A 21,381-nucleotide genomic window follows, 5' to 3' on the forward strand; every position below is an offset into this window, starting at 1 on the left:
ACAGTCAGGGACACTGATCTCAGTAAGCTTAAGCGCATGCAAATCTGTGCTGCATTGAGGCATTTGGGAAAGTTGGTACTAGTCCTTACTACAGCTGGGGGCACATGCCAGCTCTTTTGCGATGGAAGCGCTTCCCAGCTTCATCTGCAAAACCTAGGCTTCTGTTAAGCATTTGATTAAAAACACCACCTCCTTCTGAGCAACTTGTCAATAACACAGCTGAACAGGTCCACAGGAGTGCCATTTAAGGCTGCTTATACTCAGCACTAAATGCAAATAATGCTCTGGGCCAAGGAAAGGTCAAGAAACTCTTTCTACCTGCATCTGTTCTGCATGTTGAGCACACTTCCATGATTTATGTTTCTTGTAAGGGAGGAGATCTGCAGGCACCTGAAACAACACATGCAACCCTCCCCCCCAGTCTACAGCAATTCCTTCTTTCATTAGACTAGCAACTTGCTCTCAAAAAAGCTTGCTATGGAGCTCAGAACGGCACTTTACTCTCCACTGTGTCTGCCCACCCGCACAACTCCCTACAAGCCAATGGTGCTGCTGCTTTGACTTCCGAACAAATTATTTGCATAGCTTTCACTAAGGTTCTTCCAACAACTGCTATCAGCATTGGTCATCCTGCCAAGGCTGTGGTTTACAGACACAGGTAACATGTACTCTGGAAGAGTGAAAATGTTAAAACACCCAGGACCCAGGCACTAGCAAGCCCCCCAACAAACTGGTTCAGTTGCCTGCGGTTTGCAGCGTTACATATGGAGAGAGGATTTTAGGGTTTGTGTTATTACAGAGAACCTACGCTAGATTTTAGCCAGACACCCCCTCTATTGTTAGGAAGAGCTCTGAAGCGAGCACCACTAAGTAATGCATAGTAGAATTGCTTTTAAAAAAGGGGAGAAGAAGTTCATTAAGGTTTGGCCTTTTGCTTTTCCTACGTCAACTCATGGCTTCGATTTCCCTGCGCTCTCTTGCGGCGTCCCTTCTCTCGGCCGGAAGCGTTGGCTCAGCTCCTTGGTGAACACGGCGCAGCAAGATTTCTAAACACAAGGAAAGGCAGAGAGAATGATAGTGCTGTGTTTTTTTCCCTTCCCCTTAAGGATGGGGAAATATGTGCCCTTCCAGATATTGCTGGTCTCCCAACTCGCAGCATCTCTGACCATTAGGCCTCCTGATCGGGGCTGGAAATCCAATGAGACCTTGGAAGGCCACAGACTCTCCACACCAACCTTCACTGAAGCACCACCTCAAAGAGTTTAAATGTAAATCAGAAATTCCACACATGCATTACTTTTTCTTTTCTTTTGGTAAGCCATTAAGTTTCTAGTACAAGAAAAGTGGGCTGTGATACATTGCTGTGTCGCGATCAGCTAACTGTGAACATCTGTAAAGTTAGAGGGAAGGGCAGTGTGACAACAGGAGGCTGGGAGGCCTGTCAATTAGAAACTGCTGATTTCCTTTACAAACTCTCATTAAGGTTTGCTGAGCAGTTGGAGGTGATTGATGGTGGTACAAAAACAGTTCGTAATAAACATTTCGCAAGGGAACCCCACAATTGGCAAAAGAGCGTCCTGCAGGAAATCTCTTTTTTTAAAAAAAAAAAAGTAGAAGAAGAAAAGTCGCAATGTTCCCTAATGAGCACCTTCATTGGAAATAAAAACGCAGCGGCAGGTCAGTTCACATGACCCTTAGCGTGTGATGGAATGTTGTTTTTTTGGGTATGTGGCAAGCACTGAAAGCCTCGCAGGAAACAGTGTGAGAGCAACAGATCAATGCACATCTTTGTGCATTGTGTGACTTAGCTGAAACACTGCGGGAATTCGGTAGAGTGGGGGGATGAGGAGGGGCAGTTAGCTCAGGGGTAAGATGACATGTTTTGCATGAGCAAACCACCAGGTGCAATCCCTGCCATCTTGTCAAAAGCAATATCAGGTAGGAAGGCTGGGAAATGCCCAGGGGAGATCAGAGGGGTCACTCCTGAGCTGGAAGGTAGTCTTTCCCCCACATGTTGCTTGTGGCACAAAGCATCTTACTATGGATGTGAACCAAGCACCAGGAGCACTGGGAAATTTTGCTTTCCTAGTGGTAGGGAGTTATGGGGAAATCAGATTTACCAGTGCTCCCGGCACTTGTCTCATTGAGTCAGGTGATCTGCTCACAACAGCAGCACTACTGCCATGCAAATATATGTTCTTAAAAAACAAAAACAAGCTGCATTTGGGAGTTAGAGGTGGAGCTTGTGTCTGAAAAAGTTGAAGATTTCCTGCCCTAAAACCTTCCCCCAAATGCTCGATAACACACAAGGACTTCTCACTTGTCCAGTTGAGGGGTTTCCTGAAGTTAAAATGAAATTTCTGGAAAATGTGCTGGGAAGGATATTAGAAAAGGATCCAGTTTAAAAGCATCCTTTAAACCTTGTTTAAAATACAGGAAATCTACAGAAGACCCCCAGGGGCAGGTGTGCCGAACCTTTGGCCCTCCAGGCATTGCTGAACAGCAACTCCCATCATCCCTGCCCATGCTTGATGGGAGTTGTTGTTCAGGAACATCTCCTGCCCTCAGGGGTGCTATCAGCCCTCCCCATTGGCAAGAGGAAAGTGCAGAGAAATGGTTCCTATGCACAACAGAATATTCTGGAAGCCCCCCCAGGGCTTTAAATTATTCAGTTTCTTTAAAGGCAAGGGGGAAACCTATTGGCCGCCCACATCGCACAAGTAAAACACTTTCTCCCAGGTAACCCTGCAAGTATACGGAGCCCCTAACTACATCCTAATGGATGATAAGCATTGCACTGATATTCAGTGCAAGAAATCCAGCGTGCAACTCACCTTCTCCTGCTCTGCAGTGTGCCGGCTTTTTTTGGATAGCTCAACCACAGCGATGACCATTCCCAAGGCAAGGCCCAGGGCAAGGAAGAGGAAGATCCCTCCCAGCGCTTGAGGCTTCAGCGGGCTCCACTTGTCGTGATCTTCATCGGAGCAGCTGCTCTCCCACCACTTGCTCTTGAGGTAGTCGAGATCGCCAGATTCTCCAAGCTTCAAGATGGCCACGGACAGTTCATTAGTCCAGGGGGATCCTAGGAGTGGACACGGATTAGTAGAAGGGTCATCACTTCTTGGCTTAACCCAGGAGTAGGTCACCTGGTGCCCCCCTCCAGACGCTTAATTCCCATCACCCCTGACCTGATGGAAATCCAGCAATGTCTGCAGTCACCATTTAGGCCAGCCCAGCCTTAAACAATTTACAGGCAAAGCTTGGAAGATGGCTATGTGCACCCAAACATCAGGCTAGAAACTAGATAAGGTATACGTCCTATCAGTCTGCTCTCCCACTCACACAAGGATTTTAGATGTAGCATCAACAACCACCGTTTCAAGAAAATCTCAAGCGCTTTGCTCGGCAAGCATAAAAAGATAACTGCTCCTTCTCAGAGTTTGTGGTACGGTTCCAGTCTAGCCATATGCAACCCTTGGTCCCAACTCTTGAACACACGGTGGCTTTGCCACAGGATGTCTAGCTCTAAGGTGCTTCAAAACTGGCTCTGTAGAGCAGCTTTGCTTCCTTGACCATGCCTTGGCAGGCTGCTAGTCCTGAGTACTGTGGACATCTGCTTGAAAATGCCAACTGTGATGGCCATCACAAGGCCATCACAAACACCATCACAAGGCTGAGCAATGCGGTCTGGGATTTTGCCTTCAGGTCATCTCCTAACATTCCCATAGCTATTGCCCCGCAGCTGTTATAGCCCTATTACTCTCAGCTTCCACACTTTATGTTCCTTCCATATCACATTTGATTTTCATGATACAAATTCCCCACTCTTTGAGATAGGGGGTGGGTGGGGCAGAAGAGAGCTTTTGGAAACAAAGTAGTCAGTGCAAAGTCAACACTTGTTTAGTTTGCATTCATTACCCTAAACCCATTATTTCCCACCCCACCCCTTTCAGTTTATTTAATCTCCAGCAAAAACCATCTTCAATGTTCAACTACTAGCCATAGACCTTTCTGCTGGTTTCCCCAGGTATTGCCCCCAAACTTTTTCCAAATTATCCTCGCACTACTTTTATAAAAAGTGAAAGCAGAACCGGGATGAAGAACTCGGTGTCATTTTCTACGCAGTACTGGAAGTGCAAGACCCAAGTCCAATGCCACAAAACAGAGAACGAGCCTTGGGTTTTATGTCAATTATTCATTTACGCTGGGTGATAAGCCAAAGGGTGGGGGCAAGAAGGGGAGAGAGAAAGATGGCAAAAAAGCCCAATTCTGTACTTAAGTGATTAGAAGGTGTCAAGCAGGCAACAAGCTAACTCTCCACACCCAATTCATCACTTTTGCCAAGCCTGCTTTGACATCCAGAAGGTTGACTATAGCTCAGCAAAAAAAAAAGGCCAGCCACCCTTAGAATATCTCCTGGTGTTCCATTAAGATTCCCATGTGTTCCAATTAGAGCTTGAAGCAGATACAAATAAGTGCTGGAGTTGACGTTTTCAGCATTTGATGGGCTTTGTCACCAATGGGCAAAGCAAAATTGTGGTTCTCCAGAGGGCAGGACCTGAACCAACAAATTCCAGTTACATGGAAGGATTTTTTAACTAAGCACCAGGAAGAACATCCTGGTAGTACGAAAAAGCGTTTGACTGTGGAACAGACTGCCAAAGAACATAAGAAAAGCCATGCTAGATCAAGCCAGTGGCCCAACTAGTCCAGCATCCTGTTCTCACAGATGCCTATGAGATGCCTGCAAACAGGACATGAGTGCAATAGCAACTCTCCCCACTTGAGATTCCCAGCATTCAGAGGGCTGTTGCCTCCTACAGTAGAAGCAGAGCATAGTCTTCAGGGTTAGCAGTTCAATTCCTCATGAATTTGCTTAACCCACTTTTTAAGCCATCCAGGTTGGTGGCCACCAATCCTTGGAAGATGGAAGTCCCCTCTAGATATTGGTTGGGCTCCAGTTCCCATCAGTCCAGCCAGTAGGGTCAACAGTCAGGAATGGTAGAGGATTGTAGTCCAACAACATCTAGAGGGCAGCCTGTGGTAGACACTACTTCGCTACGTATTTCAAAATAAGGACTGGAAGGTCACCCATTGGGGATGCTGAAGCAGTGGGTTACCTGCACCAGCAAGGACTAGATGTCCTATGTCAAGGTTCATTTGAACTATGAGCCTAAAGAAACAGCAGCCCCTGTGCTTCACAGTCCCTTAGAACAGTGTTTCCCAAACTTGGATCTCCAGCTGCTTTTGGACTACAGTTCCCATCATCCCTGACCACTGGTCCTGCTAGCTAGGGATGATGGCAGTTGTGGTCCAAAAACAGCTGGAGACCCAAGTTTGGGAAACGCCTTAGAGTTTTTGGTGGAAACTGTATTCATACTTCACCAGATTTAAGGCTCCTATCTGCAATGTACATTTAAAGCAGTATCCTACCACTGCAAGCAAACATGGTTCCCCCCAAAGAATCCTGGGAAATGTAGTTTTTTAAAGGTTCTGAGAGTTGTAAGCAGAACCATATCCTAAGAGTTGCCTGGGAAGAGCAATTGCCTTTTAAAGTACTCTGCAAATTGTAGCTCTGAGAGGAACTACTAATAACTCCCTGCACCCTTAATGAACTACATTTCCCAGGATTCTTTGGGAGAAACCAGTAGTGGCATGATGCTGCTCTACATGTATAATGTATAATGCAGGTGGGGCCTAAGTCTGCATGATACCTCGTCCTCTGTTCCATCTTAAGCTACTGACTTTTCCATCACACCTAGCAAGGTTTATTCCACCCTCCCCGCCCTCCTTTATTTTCCTTTTTTAGCTTCACATCCAGATTGAAGAAGATTCCAAGTGAATTCAAAGGGGTTGGAGCCAATGCCAGCCCTGCTCAGAGCAGACCTACTGAAGTTAATGGGCATCACTAATTACGGTCCGTTAATTTAAATTGATCTAACTCTGATGGGAACTTAGTTGGGTGTGCCCCCAAAAGCCAACTTGCTACCTTTCAGTTGGCCCTAATACAAAGCAACACAGCATTAAAAAAATATAACAACAACAACAACAACAACAACAATGAATCACGAAATTCTATCCAAAGACTGGGTAGGCATATGCCAAAGAAATGGGACACACTGCAAGAACAAAAGTCAGAATCGCTGCTGAAGATGGTTGAGGAACCCCTAGCACACAGGGCAAATGTGGCCCTCCAAGCCTTGCTATCAGGCCCTTGGATTCCCCCCCCCAGGCTATACCTCCTTTTTAGCAACATCCTTTACCAGCCCTGACTCACACCCTTCTTGAGTGTTTTGGCCTGGCTGGAATGTGTCCTTGAACTCTGATTGTGCCTCTTGCTTGCTTTGAAAGGGAACAGAAATATGTGTGTATGGGTAAAACTAGCCTACTCTAGAAAGGGAACATTTTGCTTTGCCCACTGAGGCCTCCGGCACCACTTGCCATTAATATGCGGCCGCTGGAAGGTTGCTCAGGAGTGTATGTGGCCCTCTGTCTGAAAAAGATTCCCTAGCCCTGGCTTAAGACAATCAGGTTGTGACCTGAAACATCTCAGGTCCAATTCTTGGTTCTTGTTGGCTTACCTTTTGGTGTGGCGATGCCAAACCCCCTTGCCCCTATGACCTCTGGAGAGCGGATCAGGTTGCAGTGCTGAGCAACAGCAAGGTCTTGAGAGATGGACTCTCCGATGAAAGCATAATTCGAATCCAGCACGCGCTGAACTGCCTCCTGGTAGCTCTTTGCGAAAGCGGTGTCCTTCTTCTTGTTCATGGACTCGTAGACCAGTTGCTGGATCGGGTTCTTGGAGTTCTGCAGCCACAAGTGGATCACATTAGGAAGAGCTTCCTGGATAGCTCAGTTGGTAAGAGCATGGTGCTGATAATGCCAAGGTTGCAGGTTTGATCCCCATATGGGACAGCTGCATATTCATTCCTGCATTGGAGGGGGTTGTACCAGACGTTCCCCAGGGCCTCTTCCAAATCTACAATTCTATGTGTGATGGCCTGGGATTCGGAGTCGGATGCTGAACCTGAGGGATCCCAGCCTGCACAGGATTCCCCACCTCCAGAACCAGCTGAGCCGGGGCTGGGGCATGAGCCTGAAGGGTCCTCACCTGTGCTGGATCCTCAACTGCAGGCACCAGCTGAGTCTGCTCTGGCTCCTGAGGTAATGGAGGACCCATTGCCTGCAGGTGCTCCACTCTCAGCCCCGTCAGAGGAAGCTGAGGTTGCCTCTGGGTCCGATAACCCTCCAGCCTCTCCTGGGCTGCAGAGGCGGAGGGAACTAAGTTCCCGCAGGAGGAGTGCTTGCCTCCAGGCCAAGAGAGGCGTGTCACCTGAGGACCGGGGCCGCCCTATGCCTCGGGCAGATAAAAGCCAGCCAGCCCCAGTCCCAAGTTATGGAAGCAACATTGTTGGCTGCCAGTTCCTGCCTGAACCTTGCCTTGCACCCAGCCTCAGCTTTTATGGACTGCCTCCATATTGCTCCTTCGACCTCGCACTGGACTTGGACCTCGCCTCTCGATCTACCCACGGGACCAGCACACTATGATTCTATGAAAAAGAGCGGCCATTTACACAAGCACATGCTGAGCAGTTTGCACAAGCGTGTCACTTGCATGTGCAAACAAGCCTTTGTAATTCGAAGAAGCCACAGGGTATTCGATAATGTCAGGGGTCGCCAAGGCACCCATGCATACAGTGGTACCATTTAGGTGTTTCCCTGGCACTCACAGACCCCAATTCCTGCCCCACTTGATCACGAGGTGATGCAGAAAGTAACCTTCTTTTCTCTTGAAAACTACACAGAGCCAAAGGAGGACTTTGGAAGAGTATTTCCTACTTCCCCTTTCAGCTCGACATGCTTTTCAAGGCTATGATTATTTATACTTTTACCCAGATTCCCAGGGGAAAGCGAGCAGGTGCAAATTGGCACCCCTGTGCTATGAAGAGCATGCATGGGACTCACAACGACATGGGGCCCACCAAATGTCTGAGAATTTAATTCTGATGAATTGACCTGGATGGGCCAGTCCACTACAAGTGGTTTGCTGAGTCTAGGAGCGCCAACTTGAATAAAATATATGGGGGAGGAGCAGGTGAGGCCCACCCTGCATAACCAATCACATGACACAGTGCATGCACAAGTCAACTTTTTTGGGGGGAGGCCCAGCCCCCTCAAATATTTCATGGAGGGGGGTCAGAGGGAGCTGAGCCTCTAGGAGTTGGCTCCTATGGCTGAGACCAACCATATGCCCTCCTCCTTCAAAATGACATTCAATCTTTCATTGTTCATTTGCTTAGTCCGTTTATATAGTGCTATAAATGGGCACGACTCTCCACAGAGTAAAATAAGGAGCCATGAAAGGTAAAGAAGAAAACAAGTAACAGCAACATGTTACCATGATAAATTGTGTCGGGGGATGCATAGACGGGTGGAAGGAGCCCTTCAAAGGAGCAGTGTGCATGGAGGGGGCAAAAAAGCAGCCCTCTAGATTCCCAAGTTTATTCCCATTTAGAACCTGTGAAGAGCATTGCTGGATGAGGCCAAAGGCCCATCTAGTCCAGCATCCAGTTCTCATTTTGGCCAACCAGTTGCCCCACTGGGAAGCCTGTCACCAGGACCTGAGTCCTCTCAGAGGACCTGAGGACTCTCAGCACTCATGATTTCCAGAAACTTGTATTCTATACCAAGGTTTCCCAAACTTGTGCCTCCAGCTGTTTTTGGACTACAACTCCCATCATCCTTAGCTGGCAGGACCAGTAGTCAAGGATGATGCTGGAGACCCAAAAAGAGCTGGAGACCCAAGTTTGGGAAATCTTGTTCTATACCAGGCATAGGCAACCTCGGCTCTCCAGATGTTTTGGGACTACCATTCCCATCATCTCTAACATGTTAGCTAGGGATGATGGGAGTTGTAGTCCTGAAACATCTGGAGGGCTGAGGTCGCCTATGCTTGTTCTGTACCAACCACATTTGGTATAGAGTCTGCCAAGGTCTCCATACAACTGGTTTTTGCTGTCTTAGCCCAGGGCTGAAATCCCTGGCAGCCAAACATAGCCAAGCCCACCTTGAAATACTGGAGTGTCGAAGAGCTTTCCATGGTCCCAAACTCCAGATGGCCCTGCTTCACCAGGTCTTCAAAGGTCTGAATGGAGACCTGCTCAGAGCCAGACTCCAAAACAAAGCTGAAGCCAGCGATGTACGCGGTCAGTAGCACAATGCTGAACAGCCACCAGATGGCAGAAATTATCCGTACGGAGAGAGACTTGGGTTGGGGCACGGTACCTGCAGGGAGGAAGCAAGAGCATGGGAGCATCAGAAAGCACATCAGAAGTGCTTAAAAGTCCAACGGAAGTGAATGCTAGAAGATTCGGGACAGACAAAAGAAAAGACTTCTTCATGCATCGTTGGAACTATGGGACTTTGGAGAATCTCCCAGTGCCTCTCTTGATATGGCCTACCTTGCAAGGTGAACGCCCCCACTCCAAACCACAGGCTGTTCATGAGCGTGAAGCTGGTCTCTTCATTTCCATCCCATTCGCAAGGGCTCATTCTGGAGGGGGGAGGCAGAAAGGTAAGGCAGTCATTCACCTGCCCCTGGTGGACACATGGCCTTCTGGCGGTTCCCTCATTGCAAGAAGTGAGGTTACAGGGAACCAGACAGAGGGCCTTCTCGGTAGTGGCGCCCGCCCTGTGGAACGCCTTCCCATCAGATGTGAAGGAAATAAGCAGCTATCTTATCTTTAAAAGACATCTGAAGGCAGCCCTGTTTAGGGAGGTTTTTAATATTTAATGCTGTATTGTTTTTAACACTCGATTGGGAGCTGCCCAGAGTGGTTTGGGAAACTCAGCCAGATGGGCGGGGTATAAATAATAGATGATGATGATGATGATGATGATTATACAATACAGGAGTACACAAGCTGTGTGCATCTTGCAAAAGAGAACAGGTGGTTCCTTTTCTTTTCAGATGAAAAGTGGCTGTTCCTAGACTACAGGTTTGTGCAGCATTCAGGAGCAAGAAAAGGGAGGAGCTTCACCCCCCAACTCCGCTCGAGCCCAGCAGTGACTGGCACCCAGTGGATGTGATAGGGCAGAAGGCCCAGCAGTGGGCAGAGTCAGAATCAAGGACAGGTACAGCCGCAGCCAAAGGAACTACACTATGGAACTCACCCCACAGCCACCAATTTGGATGGCTTTATAAGAGGTGGGCAGAATGATCCAGCAGGCTTGATTTATTTCCTATATCTTTTGCCTCCATCCTATTCCTCCCTGTTAGGCAAAATTGAGACTAAGGAGGAAGCCAGGAAGCCTCTTTGGACTGGCTGTGAGTAAGAAGGGTCCGCTGGTGAGGGGCAGGCTGCAGTTGGTGGAGCAGGACCCCATGAGCCTGAAAGGACCATCTTCCTCTGTGCCAGCCATTTTTCCCCATTTAAAATTGCCCTCTCTGTGGGCAACTGCAGGTGGAAAAGCACCCTTGGGGAGGGCAGTTGTTACCAGAGAAGGGAAAAACTTAAGCACCCACCCCAGTAAAATGTATCACCTTCTGCGTCTGTTTTTCATTTTGTTTTTTTAAGTATTTCATGAAACATGAAATATACAACTCTGCACTAGAATACTGAAAGGTGGACCAAGCGATAAATAAAACAAAGCTGTGAAGTCATTTCTGAACTTTTGGCTCATCTTTTGGGATATACAGTGGTACCTCGGGTTACAGGCGCTTCAGGTTACAGACTCCGCTAACCCAGAAATAGTACCTTGGGTTAAGAACTTTGCTTCAGGATGAGAACAGGATGAGAGCAGGAGGCCCCATTAGCTAAAGTGGTGCTTCAGGTTAAGAACAGTTTCAGGTTAAGAACGGACCTCTGGAATGAATTAAGTTCTTAACCTGAGGTACCACTGTAGACAGTATACCCCAAAACAGGTTAGAAAAATACATAATCATGCACACATCAGGTGGAGATGTGTGGTAAAAATCACTGAGATTTCCTGCATCTGTCAATATGTTTGTAATATGGTGTGCTTTAATATACATACTGTGGTAAAACATCCCAGTTGTTGTTGCTTTTATTTAAGTAACAGGCCTCTTCTGTCAACCTGAGAGGAGAATTTTACCACACATTCCTCAGATGAAGGTGTGTGGTAAAAAAAAAATCACTAATAATATTATTTTATGAATCCACTGATGTGTCTGGTCTTTGTGATGTGTTTACAGGCACATGAAGTAAATTATCAAGGCTGTAGGGTTGGGGAGGTCACCTGCTTCTATCAACCTGATAAGAGAATTTTGCCCCATTTCCCTCAGCTGAAGATGTGTGGTAAAAAACTGGTAATATTTTGTGTCTCTGCCTATTTGTCTGGCTATCATGTCTTTACATATATGTACTGTGCTTAATAATAAGTCACTTTACTCATAAAAATGTCTCAAAGCAACTTACAAGCACAACTATCGCCATTTTTTAAAAAAGGAAAGGGGGGGCACTTCCTTTCTATCATCTGGAAGAGAGAAGAGACATTTCACCTGGCAGCGAGGAACAAGCAAAGGCTAGAGAACAGGTAAGCCACCAGGATGCCACACCAGGTCTCCTTGCTGAAGGGGGTCAAGAAATGGAAGAGGGAAGCCTCCTCAAGGGACGTGTCCTTCTCAAGCAAGATCCCGATTCCTGTGTACAGGAAAGGTTGGGTGAAGTCAACGACATCCTCTCTCACCGATGTGATGGTCAACGGAGCAACCGCCAGGTCAGCTTCCTACCAAAAGGGTAGATAGAGGGGGCAGAGGACTGTTTCTCATACAATGCCATTAGATTCCACACACATGCACAGAGCTCTGTTCCCCATCTTCGTTCCCAGTCGATAGCCGTGCATTTCACAGTTTCCCAAAGTAGAATCATGACACTGAGAAAGGGGGTCCCACAGACTGGGGTTGTCAGCCCTCAGGGTTGGGGGGGATCTACTTCAGAAATCCAGGATCCACCCATGCATGTGTCATTCGATCCTAAATATTTGGGATACTTAAAAAATAATAATAGAGCGGCATTCGATGCATTCCTTCTATCAGTGCAAAGTATTTTGCCTGCACAACAGAGCCTCCCCTCTGTTGAATGGTCTCTTTAAATTTGAAGGTTTATTATTGTTCTACAAGATGTGTATGTCTTGAAGGGCCAGAGCAAATAACGTGACCTAGTCTTACAGCTGTGAAGCAGTATAGCAGGTGCTGTTAAGGTGTGGTAATTAAGCTGTTGGGTATAGTATATAAAGAGCAGCACCTAGCTGTCTCAGTACCCTGGGGGATGGGTTGGTGGTTGGGTCATGCTTATTGATATCATTAATGTAAAAGGGGTTTTTGTTATTAAAACCTAGCTAAAGTTATTTTTGCGTTCCTTGTAATGTGTGGTCTCCCCAGCACGCCTTCTGCAGCGCAACTAATCTGCAAATAGCCAACACCCTCTCCATGCCTTTCCCTCCTCTCCTAAATTTGTTCAGGCTCCTCCCTCCCCCCCAAACCTCCAGAGCAGATTTGGGGAGGGTGCGGGGAACACACAGGGAGAGGAGAGGGAGAGTAAGTTATGCAAATGGAAATCCTTGCACTAACCAAACGAGTGTATCAGAGACAGCCTGCATATTCCCAGAAGAAGATCTAGAACTTTTAACAAATCTGTTAATAGCAGCAAAAGTCTGCATTGCAAAGAAATTGTGGGGAGGGGGAATCAAGTAATACCCCGACAATATTAAGGCCGGATTAACAAATTCTAGTTTATCGTAACAGAAATGCAGAATTGCCATCCAAATAGCTTTATGGGAATACGGTCTCTGTTCGTTACATACTGGAATGACAAACTTCAAGAAAATATCCACTCGTGGAATGTTTTTAGCATTGCGGCAGTTATGTAAGCATAGTCTGCGTCTGTGGCAAAACTACAAATCTGTTTCTTTTAGTAAATATTTTCTAATAAGAGAGACAGCAGATTGGCAGGGGGACAGAGCCAGTTGCAAGATTGCATGGCTCCCCAAGAGTTATACATGTAGAAGACACACATGTTCAAGTCCAAATCTGCAGCTGTGGCACTAGAGGTCAGAGATTCTAATGCAAAACGAATGGCTCCAGCAGTAAACAACAGCCTTGTCAAAAACGACCCGTTCCTGCAGAAACACTGCCCACCAGTATAGGCCATAGTTCTTCAACCAGTGGGTCAGAACCCATGGGTGGGTGGTGAGGCCCTCCCGGGTGGGTCATAGCATAGCTGCCGCCGCCATATTGGACTCCAGTTAAGACTGATCCAACCCAAGATGTCTGGGCTAGAACATATTCTTCTGATGACGTTTTCCTTTTATCAATTTCCACGAGTGCTGCAAAGTGACAGTAGTCTTTTTCAACAGGAAAGATGCACAACACACACGCTCAGCAGAAAGCTTACCTTCCTCACAATCTCTCCGATCATCCCGGACCAGTTTCCTCCGGCACTCAGCGCTCCATACCTCCCGTCCTTGACGATGCCCACTTTGTACTTGAAGTGAAGCATTTTGGAGAGCTTCTCCAGCAGGTCGATACAGTAGCCCTCGAGCTCTGCGCCTTTGGCCATCACATAAGGCTTTTCCTATGGATGGGGCAAGGGGAACCTAGCTAACAAGGCATGTCCGCACATGGTTGCGTTGACCAGGGCCCCAACATGTGAAAGAAAGAACCACCAAAGACCACAGGCAGAGCTTCATGGGTCAACCTAACCTCAGCTGCCTGCGAGGTACTGCCAAGTTTTCATCAGCTATAAGACAAGCTTGCTGGATCAAGCCAATGGCCCAACTTCAAATATTTGTTGGAAGTGTAAGGAAAAGGAGGGGACATTTTATCATATGTGGTGGGATTGTAAGGTAATTAAAAAATTTTGGGAAATGATTTACAACGAATTGAAGAAAATGTTCCATTTAACATTTGTTAAAAAACCCGAGGCATTTTGTTGGGGATTGTAGGGAAAGACCTGCCAAAAAAGTTGAAAAACATTTTCATGTATACGACAACAGCTGCGAGAGTTCTGGTAGCACAAGGATGGAAGACTGAAGAAACCCCAACTAAAGAATCATGGCAAGAAAAATTGACGGACTATGCAGAACTGGCAAAACTGACATATAAGTTACGGGACAAGGATAACTGTGACTTTAAGGATGAATGGGAACCCTTTACAAAGTATCTGAAGACGCAACAAAGCGAACTGGACTCCTTGGCAGGTTTTGAATAAACATTCACAAACCTTTTATTGATAATAATCAGCTAAATAGTTTGAGGATCTATTCAACTTTGTAACATGCAGAAAACAGCATTCTTAGAGAAACCAAAGACTGGAACTGAGGGAAGTCAGGGGTGGGGTGGGGTTTTGTGTGGGAGGGGGGGAGGGAGGAAAAATGGGGGGGGCAAGGATGATATGTTTTTGGATAATATGTCTTGTTATAATTTTGAATTTTTTTTAAAAAAAAAAGCCAATGGCCCAACTTAGTCCAGCAGCTTGTTCTTACAGTGGCCAACCAGATGCCTGCAGAAAGCCCAAAAGCCAGACATGTGCGCAACAGCACTCTGCCAACCTGGGATTTCCAGAAACGGGTATTTGGGGGCAATCAGACTCAGCTACATTAGTAAAGAGAAGACAAAACTTTTGATATGCGTTATAACACCACAACACTGTGGAGTCCCATCTTTTGCAAAAGTTGCCAAGCTGTCTTACCAGGATGGTTGTGACATAGAACATTGGGTAGTCCTTCCCGCCTTCCCCAGCAGAGGCGGAGTCCTGAAAACGAAATCATTTGTTTACTACTACTACTACTAATAATAATAAAATAATTTTTATTTATACCCCGCCCTTCCCTGTTCAAAAACTGGGCTCAGGGCGGCTAACAACAAATTTAAAACACTTAATGGTAAAAGCAGTATAAAATACAGTATAAAAACATGAATAACAATAAAATTCAAAATTCAGAAATCAATTTAGAGGAAATCCATCTAATAAGCATTAGATAATCACCAGGGCTAGCTGGCTGAATTAGTCCTACTTGGGCCAGCGAGGAGGCCAGGGGAGAATTAGGTGTGGGGTCTCAGAGTGGGTAATCTTCATTAAAGGGGAGGGGGAAGGAAGAGAAGGGAAATAAAAGATCAGGCTGAATTCAAATTAAAGGCCAGGCAGAATAGCTCTGTCTCACAGGCCCGATGGAAGGAGGTTAAATCCTGAAGGGCCCTAGTCTCATGGGACAGAGCATTCCACCAGGTCGAAGCCATCACTGAAAAGGCCCTGGCCCTGGTGGAGGATAGTGTGACTTCCTTAGGGCCCAGGACCTGTAAGCTATGGTTATTCATGGACCGTAAGGTCCTCTGCGGGGCATACCAGGAGACGCAGTCCCTTAAATAGGAGGATTTTAATAGGAATAGGCCATTGGAACAGTGAAGAAAGCTGCACGCACACATGCACACACACAGCACTTGGACAATACTTGCATCTCTTTCTGTTAATACATGGGACCACCCCTCCTGCCCCATAACCTGGCTCAGCATCTAACACTGGCGTTCAAGTCCATTCCTACCCCGGACAATCCACACGCACCCAAAGGGACAGACACGTACCCTGCTGACAGAATCCCCATCCTCCGCAGCACCTGTGAATTAAAACAAAACAACAAAGGAACAGTGAACTTATCGCATTCTTGCAACCATCAATGGAGGCTGCCATCCTGCAAGCAGAAGGTCACCGAACTCTGATAATGCCCCTCGCTTGCCTGGGCGGAGGACAGAAAGTGTGCATAAAAACTTCCCCATTGCACTAAGGTAAATGTTGCATTTGCTGCCCCACACATTTTTCCACCTGCGTGCCACTGGCATGTGGCCTCCAGAAGGCTGTCCACAGGGCAGGGCAGCCCCTGAGCTGGAAAAGCTTCCCCCAACTCTGGCCTGAGGAAATCAAAATACCAGCTTGCCTGGCAGAGAGATGAGGACATTCCAGAATCCTGGGGACCAAATCTCCCTCCCTCTCTCTCTCTCTTTTTAAAGTGTTTATAGAAAAGGTTCATCAATTTTGCCTCCTCCGTCTTGGACTGAACTCTAAATTACGCCTCCTCAAAAGGGGCTTTTACTCACACCACGACAGCTCTCCATGGAGCTACAGAAAGGCTCAAAGGAACCCCCTTGTTCCCATTCAGCGCTCGCTCGTTTGAGCCAGCAGGAGTTCCTTCGGGCTCCTTTTTGGAGACCTGTGCAGGGGCCTTGGACGGGAACAAGTGGCCTCATTGAAGCCTTCAGTACCCCCCACTGTGGGAAGGGGGGGGCGCTCAAAGCACTATTGTAAAGAAGAAGAAGAAGAATGCCTCCAAGCTTTTTATTATTTAGTTGTTGTTGTTTTTAAAGAAAAAGGCAACGTCCTGAAAGAAGCCATAAATAATCGCATGGCAGCCATGGCCAAAGTTCGTGACAGGGACATTTGTACAGCGCCCAAATCCAAACGCTGATCTTTTCTGCTGGGATCCCAGAACAAGCACCGTGGAGAAAGGAGGCGCAAGGTGGCATGTGTGAGCGGAAACCTCACAAAGCAGGAGAAGCCGCAGAGCATAACGCCGTGTGGCTTTCTGGTGGGGGGGGGCTGATATGAAATTATGAGACTGTGCCACAGGTTGTCCTGTGTGTCATATGTCCTGGCCAATTAGGGAGCTGTGTCTGAGAGATCGTAGCCTATCAGGGAGCTTTGCACGAGCAGGGAATGAAGGTGTGATTCATTCAGGGTTGGCCCCCTCCCATGTGTCCTGTTTTGCCCAGGACTGTCCTGCAAAAGAGAAGGGCTGCAGAACATCTGTGTCGTGTGACAAGTTCAAACCCTGGCATTTCCAGATCGGACTGAGAGATATGTTGGTCTGAAACCCCAGAGAGCCAGTTAGTGTGGATGATGCTGAGGTAGATGGACTGATGGTATAAGACCTTTTAAGGCAACTTCCTCATCATAAGCTTCCAGCGCCCTTATGCATTTGAGGGATCAAGGCTGGTTTAAGGTACGTAAATAACTCGTAAGGAGAGATCACAAGGCCCATCAACAGCAAGACTCAGCTGGTGCATAGGGTCACTTGTTTCCAGCCTAACCCACCAGGGTGAGATGTATTTAAATTATAGTCTGCTTCTAAATTTGCCAACTATACATAAGCGGCGAACATATGCAAATGCTATGCAAATCTGCGTTCTCCTTTCTTCTGATTTTTGGCAACGCCTAAATGGTCACCCTGTGTTCCTACCCAGTTGAGAGCTACCTCCCTTGGCTGGGTGCCAAATACGAATCTTCCATATTATTCCAGGTCATACCATAGTAGACACATCAATAGCATCTACATGGCTGGTAGCGTTTTTCCAGGGTTTGGGAATGGGATTCAAGATTTGAACCCGGGTCCTTTTGCATGCACAATGTGCGTTCCACCACTGAGCTAGTTATTGCCTACGGAATCTCAGGGAGGTTCGTTTATCCATCAGTACGGTTAGAACTTATTAAAGAAGATGCAGAAGGAGAAAGTGCCCAGGCCAATATACTGCAACCAGCCTGGTCCAAGGAGCAGGAACATAGGAAGCAGACTTGTACTGAATCACACCATTTGTCCACATAGCTCAGCACTGTCTACACTGACTGGCAGCAGCTCTCCAGCATTTCAGGCGGAGGTCTCTCTCGCAGCCCTACCTGGAGATGCTGGGAATTGAACCCAGGACCATGCGAAGGCAAAGCAGGTGCCATAACAATGAGCTATGGCCCTCTCCCCATCTCCCAGTCTCCCTAGCCCCTTCCTGGCAGATCTCCCACCTCTGTTCAAATGTTTTTGGCAAATGCCATCCATCAAACAGCAAGAGGAGTGCTCCTCTGGGAAGTAAACTCTCGAGCCAAGCGTCAAAAACGTATTTTGGCACACAGAGAAAAACAACAGAGCAGCCTTCTAATTCTGGGAGAATAGCAAACTAAGCTGGACTTTTACCCCTAGAATGGCAGCGTCGTAAATTCTTCAAAGTTCAAACTTCCCAGAGATCTGTGGAGCTGCCAATTATGAAAATTTCCCGCAGAACAACTAGATCAAAGTAAAGCACTTTGTACCATTTTCACTGCAGCTGCGTGGAAATGAGCTTCGCAAAACCTGCCTCAATAAATCAAAACCTTCTCTCTTGGGGGTGGCAGGGAAGTTAATAAAGATAATTTTGTTAAGCCGATCTGCTCAAAACAGTTATTGAAATCAGATTTTCACTCCCCACCCCCAAGAAAAAAAAACTTTGCTTTCGGCAAGATAAACAACACTTTATATTTGAATTTGCAAACAGAATATCTGAGTCAGTCTTCAAGGTAATTGCTGGGACTTTAAAGCACAGCATAGAGTATTTTTGTTATTATTCATGTTGGTCATGCATGGGAGCAGGTGGCACTGTGGTCTAAACCACTGAGCCTCTTGGGCTTGCCGATCAGAAGGTCGACGGTTAGAATCCCTGCGACGGGGTGAGCTCCTGTTGTTCGGTCCCAGCTCCTGCCCACCTAGCAGTTCGAAAGCATGTCAGGTTCAAGTAGATAAATAGGTACCACTCCTGCAGGAAGGTAAACGGTATTTCCGTGTACTGCTCTGGTTCACCAGAAGCAGCTTAGTTATGCTGGCCACATGACCTGGAAGCCATCTGCAGACAAACTCCAGCTCCCTCGGCGTATAGAGCGAGATGAGCGCACAACCCCAGAGTCACCCGCGACTGGACCTAACGGTCAGGGGGTACCTTTACCTTTTTTAACCATCCAGGGGTCCTTTAGCTTTTACCTTTATGGTGAATAGGATCTGAATGATCCACATTTCAAAGCTTCATTGATTGTGGAAGGTTTCTAATGCACCCTTCACCCTGAGGTGCTAATATTCTGCATGCCGGGAAGTACATTTTCTTCCTTCCTTTGTGCCACAGGGACGAGTATGCGGCCCTCCACCTGCCCTCTGAAATGGTATGGCCTCAGGTGTGCTGAGAATTTCCCAAAGACAGCCGGAAGTTTTAAGGAACCCCTTCCTGAATCAAACCATATGGTCCAACATTCTGCTTACAAGGTCAGATATAGAGGCTTCAGGAGCTCAGAAACATAGAAAGCTGCCTTATACCTAGTCAGACCTTTAGTCTATCTAGTTCAGTGTTGTCTACATTGACAGGCAGCAGCTCTCTCCAGAATTTCAGATGGGACTCTGTCTCTCTCTCAGCCCTGCCTGGCAGGTTGAATCTAGGACCTTCTGCATGCAAAGCAGATATGCTAACCACTGACTTACAGCCCATCTCTTAAGACGTAGGATGCTGAGTCAGACTACGATCTGTTGCATCTTGTGGCAGGTAATTCCATATGTTTAGAGTGCATTGGAAGGTGGCGGGCTGTCCTTCATTGGGTGTTTTTGGATGACCATTTGTCTGGGATTCTTTAGCTGCAATTGCTGCATTAAAGGTAAAGGTAAAGGGACCCCTGACCATTAGGTCCAGAGGTGACCGACTCTGGGGTTGCGGCGCTCATTTCGCTTTATTGGCCGAGGGAGCCGGCGTACAGCTTCCGGGTCATGTGGCCAGCATGACTAAGCTGCTTCTGGCGAACCAGAGCAGCGCACGGAAACGCCATTTACCTTCCCACCAGACCTATTTATCTACTTGCACTTTGACGTGCTTTCGAACTGCTAGGTTGGCAGGAGCAGGGACCGAGCAACAGGAGCTCATCCCATCGCAGGGATTCGAACCGCCAACCTTCTGATCGGCAAGTCCTAGGCTCTGTGGTTTAACCTACAGCACCACCCGCATCTGGAGCTTAGTAATAATAATAATAATAATAATAATAATAATAATAATAATAATAATAATATTTTATTTATATCCCGCCCTCCCCAGCTGAAGCCAGGCTCAGAGCGGCTAACAACAGTAAAATGATACAACATTATAAAATCATTTCATTATAAAATCAGTTCAAATCAGATTAATGGCAACCATTGAGCTAGAGTTCTGTGAGGATTGCCAAAGGAGGGGGTCAGACTGTGCCTTGGCCAAAGGCCTGGTGGAACAGCTGTGTCTTGCAGGCCCTGCGGAAAGATGTCAAGTCCCACAGGGCCCTAGTCTCTTGTGACAGAGCATTCCACCAGATTGGAGCCACAGCCGAAAAAGCCCTGGCTCTAGTTGAGGCCAGCCTAACCTCTCTGTGGCCTGGGACCTCCAAGATGTTTCTGTCTGAAGACCGTAAGTTCCTCTGTGGGACATACCAGGAGAGGCGGTCCCGTAGGTACGAGGGTCCTAGGCCGTATAGGGCTTTAAATGTTAAAACCAGCACCTTAAACCTGATCCTGTACTCCACCAGGAGCCAGTGCAGCTGGTATAGCACCGGGTGAATGTGATCCCACAGCAAAGACCCCGTAAGGAGGCTCACCGCGGCATTCTGCACCCGCTGGAGTTTCTGGGTCAGTCTCAAGGGGAGCCCCACATAGAGTGAGTTAAAATAATTAAGTCTGGAGGTGACCATTGGGTGGATCACAGTGGCTAGGTCAGAGCAAGAGAGGTAAGGAGCCAACTGCTTAGCTTGGCGGAGATGAAAAAAATGTCACCTTTGTTATAGCTGCAATCTGCGCCTCCATGGAAAGGGAGGTGTCGAAGATTACACCCAAACTCTTAACGGACGGTGCTGGCACTAATTGCGCCCCCGCAAGAGATGAGAGTTGCCCCCCCCAATCCCATATTGTCCTGACCCGTCCCAGCTTGGACTAGATAACCCTTAGGATCCCTTCCAACGCTACAATTCTATTATTCATCATGCCTGGCACCTTCCTGTCCTACACCTCCATTTGTTCAGCTTCTGGCCTTAGCGTACAACACACACACATACAGAGGAGAGGCTTCCGACTGAACCTGAGGCCTTCAGCATCGCAAAGGAAGAGCTTTTGTAAACTGGGTCACAGAATTCAAGACGAGTTTTCTTTTCTCACCTATCCAGTTCGGTTTTCCCAGCAAAAGCAGAGTGGTGCACACGCCAAAGGCGACTCGGAGGGTTTTGTCCATCAGCTCAACTTCGCCGCTACTGATCGGGGGGAGCCTCTGTTGGCAGCAAAATGCAAATCAGGCTGTTGCAATTTATTGCACAGGTCTAGGGCATATCTGTTGGTGCAGGGAAAGATAAGCATTGCGGTGGAAGGGAATTAAATCTAGGATGCCTCTCCCCCCAAAATAATCCCCATGGAAATCAAGCACCAAGGAAGATGGGTCTGGCCTTAGCATTCTCTCTCTCATTTCTAAATGCGGGAAAGTTTTGTGTCTCTATGTTTTGTTAATATTCAGGGAGGGTATTCAGTCGTGAGTCTGAACAGATCTCCAAAGCGATAAAGTCCCAGCAGGACTGTACTACAAGA

The 21,381-nt window shown here is 47.2% G+C and overlaps 1 protein-coding gene and 1 long non-coding RNA gene across 3 annotated transcripts; one reads left to right on the forward strand and one right to left on the reverse strand.

The window, feature by feature from the left end:
• Positions 1-896: 896 nt before the first annotated feature.
• LOC128419682 (probable glutamate receptor) lies at positions 897-21,086 on the reverse strand. Of its 2 annotated transcripts, none has more exons than XM_053400666.1 (10): positions 20,962-21,086; positions 15,602-15,633; positions 14,712-14,774; positions 13,416-13,595; positions 11,522-11,748; positions 9,462-9,553; positions 9,068-9,285; positions 6,582-6,807; positions 2,835-3,082; positions 897-1,046 (listed from the first exon to the last, which is right to left on the reverse strand). In XM_053400666.1, the coding sequence occupies exons 1-10, from the start codon at positions 21,032-21,034 to the stop codon at positions 951-953; spliced, it is 1,455 nt and encodes a 484-aa protein (XP_053256641.1). In that variant the 5' UTR covers positions 21,035-21,086; the 3' UTR covers positions 897-950. The 2 variants fall into 2 exon arrangements, with proteins under 2 accessions (XP_053256641.1, XP_053256640.1); XM_053400665.1 differs by lacking the exon at positions 20,962-21,086 and adding an exon at positions 15,840-15,987.
• On the forward strand, positions 10,191-11,169 carry LOC128419683 (uncharacterized). Its single transcript, XR_008331895.1, has 2 exons — positions 10,191-10,701; positions 10,910-11,169. It is a non-coding gene; the product is annotated as an uncharacterized LOC128419683 (long non-coding RNA).
• Positions 21,087-21,381: the final 295 nt, after the last annotated feature.

The sequence above is a fragment of the Podarcis raffonei genome, chromosome 8 (assembly GCF_027172205.1).
Source record: "Podarcis raffonei isolate rPodRaf1 chromosome 8, rPodRaf1.pri, whole genome shotgun sequence".
NCBI lineage: Eukaryota > Metazoa > Chordata > Lepidosauria > Squamata > Lacertidae > Podarcis > Podarcis raffonei.